Source organism: Eurypyga helias, unplaced genomic scaffold (genome assembly GCF_000690775.1).
Source record: "Eurypyga helias isolate BGI_N326 unplaced genomic scaffold, ASM69077v1 Scaffold7450, whole genome shotgun sequence".
NCBI lineage: Eukaryota > Metazoa > Chordata > Aves > Eurypygiformes > Eurypygidae > Eurypyga > Eurypyga helias.
This window is the reverse complement of record NW_010226211.1, coordinates 1-5669: the sequence shown is the minus strand read 5'-3', so window position 1 is coordinate 5669 and position 5669 is coordinate 1. Positions and strand designations below refer to the sequence as shown.

Here is a 5669-nt window from a genome sequence, read left to right as displayed (position 1 = left end):
CTGTTCCAAGACCCAGATGGAAGTCATACTTCCCAGTGTTTTGCCATGTTTCCGTAGAAATAAAGCCCTGAGCTGCATGGGTTGGCCCGGAGGACTTAGTGAGCACAGTGTTTCTGTGGGTGGAAACTGTCCCTTCAGCACACAAGATGGTCTTCCCAAAGCAGACTGGTAATACACGTGGGACCGAGTAATCCTTTTACTCTGCAGTAACGTTTCCATTTCTTGTCTAGTTTTACATTTGGATATAGTAAACTTTATGCAGACAGAACGCAGGCTTTTAAAGTTCTTTTAGATCTAATACAACACAAAATGGTTTAAGTCCGCTTTTTTAACAAAGGGTGTTTCTGTTCCCTTGTTGTTGGTTTGAGTTTTTTTTTTTTTCATGCAATAGAAAGTCAATAAAGTTCCCATTGCACTTCTGGTTGCTTATGACACTAACAGCACTGGCTACCTGTGAGAACAGAACAAGACCTGTGTTTCTGGTACCTCAAAAGAGCACAGGAGTTCGAAATCTTTCCAGGACTTAGTACTTGGCTGCGTAAGACCCGTACACAGAAACTGGGGTAGTTCCCCGTGAGGCTCTGCCCACTGGACCTGCTCTTTCAATGCCCTGTGTGTTGCTATGACACTCACTGTACCTGTCGCCCAGGCCATAGCGAATTAAACTACATTCTTCTTTCTGAAACTGAACAGTTTTCGCTTGTGTTTGAAACGGACGAAACGTTTGCTAACCATAAATTAAGTGCTTTAAAAAAATCGTTGGAGAACACATACCAAGGCTGTTCACTTTCCACAAGTTTCAGCAGAGCTCAATCTCATCTCTGAGACAGCCATTTTCATATACACATATATATATTTTCCTCAAAAGCACCATAAACAATTCCTTCTTTTACAGCCACGATGTCTTGCCAATCTCCAGCCCTTTCAAACTGTGGATCAGTATGAAATAGCAGAACTGAGAAGATGCTGCTTGCTCTAGTTTACATAGTTCCATTTTTCCTGCAACCGACTAGGTCCACCTTGCACAAGACATTCCTCCTCCTCCTCCTCTCACGTCCGGAGGTCACTACTGCAGCGACTTGGCGCAGTCAGTCTCACAGCTTCCTGGCTTACTGCGAAGTGTAGGCTCCTGCAGCCAGCAGCAAGTTTCTGCGTGTGAAATGGAGGTGTACAACCGGTGTTGATTTGGTCATGTATGAACCTAGTAACAAGTCCTGTGAGTTTTCAGGCAAGTTTATATGTCCAGTGGCTGTTGTGAAGTCATCAGTTTCTAAATCTTCAAATGCTTTCACAGCATCCCACAGACGAACGGTGTTATCCATTGAACCTAAAAAACCAAAAAGGCACGTCAACAGTTTAAAGTTGTGTCTTTTAATAAAAAAGGTACATTAAAGAAGTTACTGGGGAGCGAGTTAACAGAACATAAAGCTCAAGAAGCAGGTTTGCTCCTAACTGTAGACTTATGCCCTCATCCTGCAAGGAAAGAGACTTTAACAAGTCTCTAACATACTGAATGCACACAGAAATCCACCAGGATTTCAGCTTTTCTGTAATCTAACCTGAATGCCCTGTGGATAACACACAGAGAACTACTCTGAAAACACTTGGGTCTGGATTAGATCCCCTAGCACTGAAAAAGCAGGGCCCTCCTGTGCGTTAGATGCCAATTTCAGGCAACATTTATGATTCCAAGTCACATCATAACAGTTTGTTTCTTTGCTACAGGGAAGACAGCAGAATTTTGCAGGCCCAGTGGCCTGAACTTTCAGAGGTGCATTGGTAAAAAACAAGTAACCACCCAGCAGGCTGGATCAAACCTGTGTGTCAGCTTTCACTCCTGCAGTAGTGGCTCGCTGAGGAATCTCACTGCGCTGCATTTAGGAACATGCTACTCGATACATCTAGAATAGCCTGGTTTCATGAGGAAATTACCCTGATATAATTAGTGTTTGTCCATTGTTTCTTCTGTCAGTAACTTGAACTCAATGGCTGATTTCAAGTTAACAAGTTTCAAATTCATTAAATACCTATACATTACAGTTCACTAATCATGGAGAGACAAAAGTTTGTGCCTCCACGGAAGGAAAACTGGCAAATGAGCTCTGCTCTGTTAGCATCCAGAGAATCCACGTGGACAGGCAGGAAAATCCAGCAGGCTTCACAAGTTCTGCTGCTCATAGAGCTATCATTAATACTAAACACACATTTCTACATCAAAAATCTGCCATGAGGAAATAGTAAGGGTGTGGATAAACACATCTTCCTTTCTATCCCTTCCTCTCTCTTCTTTTTAGTCCTGCTGCATGCCCCGCTCTAGTCCAGCCACTTCTTGTCTGCCCTAGAGTTACTCCTAACGTCAGATTCCATCCCCAACACTGTACACACATCCCAGCCTCTGCTGCTGTCTAACTGCAAAACCCCTTTCCTTCAGTTCCTGGGATAGCGAGAGGTCAATACTTCGCAGCCAGGTGAAGTACTTGCCTTGTACCAGCAGTTCTAAGCTGCTGCTTTTGCTAAGCACACGATTCTACTTGGTCTTCCTCAATTTAAGGAACCAATTACATCATTCCTCTTCAGACTTATGGAACCCAACAGAGGCTTCGCTGTTTCCAGTGAGTTTTACCTGATGCTAAAATCTCCCCATCTCTACTGAATCTGAGTGCGTAGACAGTGTCAGTGTGCCCTTTCAATTCTCCAACCATCAAGCCGTGTCCAATATCCCACAGCAGAACTCTTCCATCTGTTGCTCCAGTAGCCAGGAATCGGCCATTGGGAGAAAATGCCAATGAATGAATTGGTCCCTAAAACAGACATTTGGGGGAGAGGCCAAACAAGTTTAGTTAAATCTGTTCCCAGTCAGTCAATCAAGTCGTATTCATTCCAGACACTACTCTTCAGAATCCCACCGCAGAAATAAAATCACTTTCAGGCCATGAGTGATAAGCCTGTACCTTATGTCCAGTGAATATTCTTACACAGTTCCCATTCAAGACATCCCAGAGCCGTACAGTCCTGTCTGCCGAGCCCGTGGCAATATAGTTAGAGTTTGGATGAAAACGGGTACACGTCACATCAGCAAGGTGGCCAGCAAATATCCGTAAAGGCTGGTAGTGATCCGTTGCCCACAGACTGAAAAAAAAAAAAGCTTTACTGATAAGGACCCTAATGAAGTTCAGACTGTTGCACAATGAGGAATAAAAGGAAGTAATTATGCAGAGGTTTCTTACTGGTCAGATTATTGAATTAGCAGGATGTGTTTTGGAAAAGTATACTTTTCAGAAGGGAGAAATAAAGACTGTTCTGTCAAGTTGTTAAACAACTGGCATACTTATCATCAGATGGCCACACAAGAGGACATCTCTTCAGTCATAAAATAAGCTGATGTGTGTTGAAGAGGGATTAAAAAACCCTATATTAAAACATTTGTGCAGTATTTTAATTGACATGAAATAAAATTAATTTCCAGTAATAGTGTAGTGTATATCAGCTCATCAATTCCAGGGCTAATCCACCAGTAACTGACCCAGACAAGTAAAAAAAACCATCCAGTTTCTTACCGAGCCACTCTGTCATGTCCCCCTGACACAAAGTAATAACCATACGGAGAGAATTGTGTATCCCATACTGGATAGTTGTGTCCTTTATATCCCACCAAACACGTGAACGTTTGGAGACTCCACAATCTGACGGTGCCATCTTCAGAGCAGGAGAGCAGATAGTTCCTGTCACAGGAAAAAGCTACGATGTTACACATCAAACCTATGCACAGCCTGTATAACCACTGCATAAATGGTCTGAGATATCTATGCTAAGAAAAACTGCCCACTGAGCAGCATCTGTTCAGCGTGTCACACATAAATCAGCATTTTGGAGGTGTAAACAACAACAACCGATTCAAGCAGAATCCAGCCTAGGCCCTTATGCAAAAAAGAGGTGGCTGGATGTTGGTGACCGATTCTGATGACACAGGAATGCTGAGGGGAGGAAAAAAATGTAATAAAATTTAAAAAAATAAACCACCACCAAAAAACCAGAGCTGGTCTTTACCCAGGAATTCCAGTTATATGAAAAAAGTACTAGTAAACTGATACACTATTACTTTAAAAACCAATCTTTTAATGTAACTCTAAACAATTTTTGAGGATTCCCTGAAAGAGAATTCATGTCATGTTCCCACTCTCAATTCATAATTTTAGACTCTATATTCACGTTCCACACAAAGTTTACTTCTCAGCTGTGTTTCTGTGATAGTTGTTTTCCTGAGTAGACACATACAAAAGCAAAACTTTAGGCATTTAAACCTCTTTTCCACTGTCCAGACTCTCATAATTACATAACGGTTTTAAATCGCGTATTTTAAAGACATTATTCCACACATGTTGCAAATAAAGTCTCAATAGAGTACGAGAAATTTGGAGAAGTGCAATGATTGCTACTCGGTCTGGTTTAATGTTTTGCAGTACTATAAGCAAAATCAATGCTGCAGTGTTTTTCCTCTCTCCAATTCAGTTATTTAAAACCCAGCTCAACCTACACTTTGCAAAAAAGATGGTGGACTTCACCATCTAAGCCCTGAACCTCAAAAAGGGTGCCGGCACCCTCCACTCCAGTTGATTTCAACAAGAGCTGACAGCACCCAACACCCCCAGCATAACAGGCGCTTACACTCGCACGGAGTTTCTTATAAGCTGCATAAACAAGAATTGCTTTAACCTTCTGGAAAAAGTGGCATTAAGAACACGTTTGCATTCAGAAGCGTACAAGTAAAACCCAAGGCAAGCAAACTAGTTAGCTTGTAAGCTTATTTTACCTATCGGGACTGAAGCTGGTGCCATAGACAGGTCCACTGTGACCATACAAAATCTTCAGCTCGCTTGCTGTTTTCTCATCCATGATCCTTTCCAAGACATCATCTGATTCTTTGTCGATGAGACTGAGGTCTGCAAGATTTCAGAGTTCATCTATCATAATAACTGTCAGAGGTTCAAAGATAAATGCCATGGACAGGAAAACAAATAATGTTCTCTCAGAGTCAAGTGGAGTGTGAACATGACAAAGTACCTCGGAACTGGTAAGTTTGAAATACACAATGGCACTTAATATCTTTTTTACCATTGTAAAAGGTAAAAATAATGCTGTACATAAATAATCTCTTAAGTCTTCACTAAGAGCTAAAATAAATTAATCCTGAGGTGTTCTTTTTCATACATATTTGTTCAGCCTCCAAACACAGTTAACACCTTGATAGATGCCAAATTTTCCCGCCTTTTCCCAGGAAGTTAATATGCCACAAATGCTTGTCAGACATGTTTTGACAGCTGCCCACCACACACAAAATAACTTCAGTCTGTAGGCTACTGTTTGCAGAACGTCATGACCACATCTCTTAAATATCTGGATTAAGAAAGTTCTGTGTGGTATCTAGCTTCAACCACAACACGCTGTTACATAAACAGCCGAAGGAAAGCAGCCTGGCTTCCATGTATTTGTGTAGGTGTTGAGCTACAGGACATCTTCCTCCACCCTTTTTCAGAGTTCCCTGCTATGATTTTCCCCAGGGTACGTCTAGACTCTCCCCTCTACCACCTAAGCCCAACTGTCTACTACACTCTAGAGTTACCGTCCAGCGAAGAAGCAAGATGGTTAGTTCCACGCCAGTTATGGCTAGT

At 41.9% G+C, this 5669-nt stretch overlaps 1 protein-coding gene across 1 annotated transcript; it reads right to left on the bottom strand.

The window, feature by feature from the left end:
• Nucleotides 1-861: 861 nt before the first annotated feature.
• On the bottom strand, nt 862-4940 carry LOC104509955 (transcription initiation factor TFIID subunit 5; the record flags this gene model as incomplete). Its single annotated transcript, XM_010152065.1, has 5 exons — nt 862-1327; nt 2624-2801; nt 2952-3129; nt 3558-3722; nt 4811-4940. Coding segments are annotated over 5 exons (869 nt in total), but the record flags the coding sequence as incomplete, so codon positions are not given.
• Between the last annotated feature and the right edge of the window lie 729 nt (nt 4941-5669).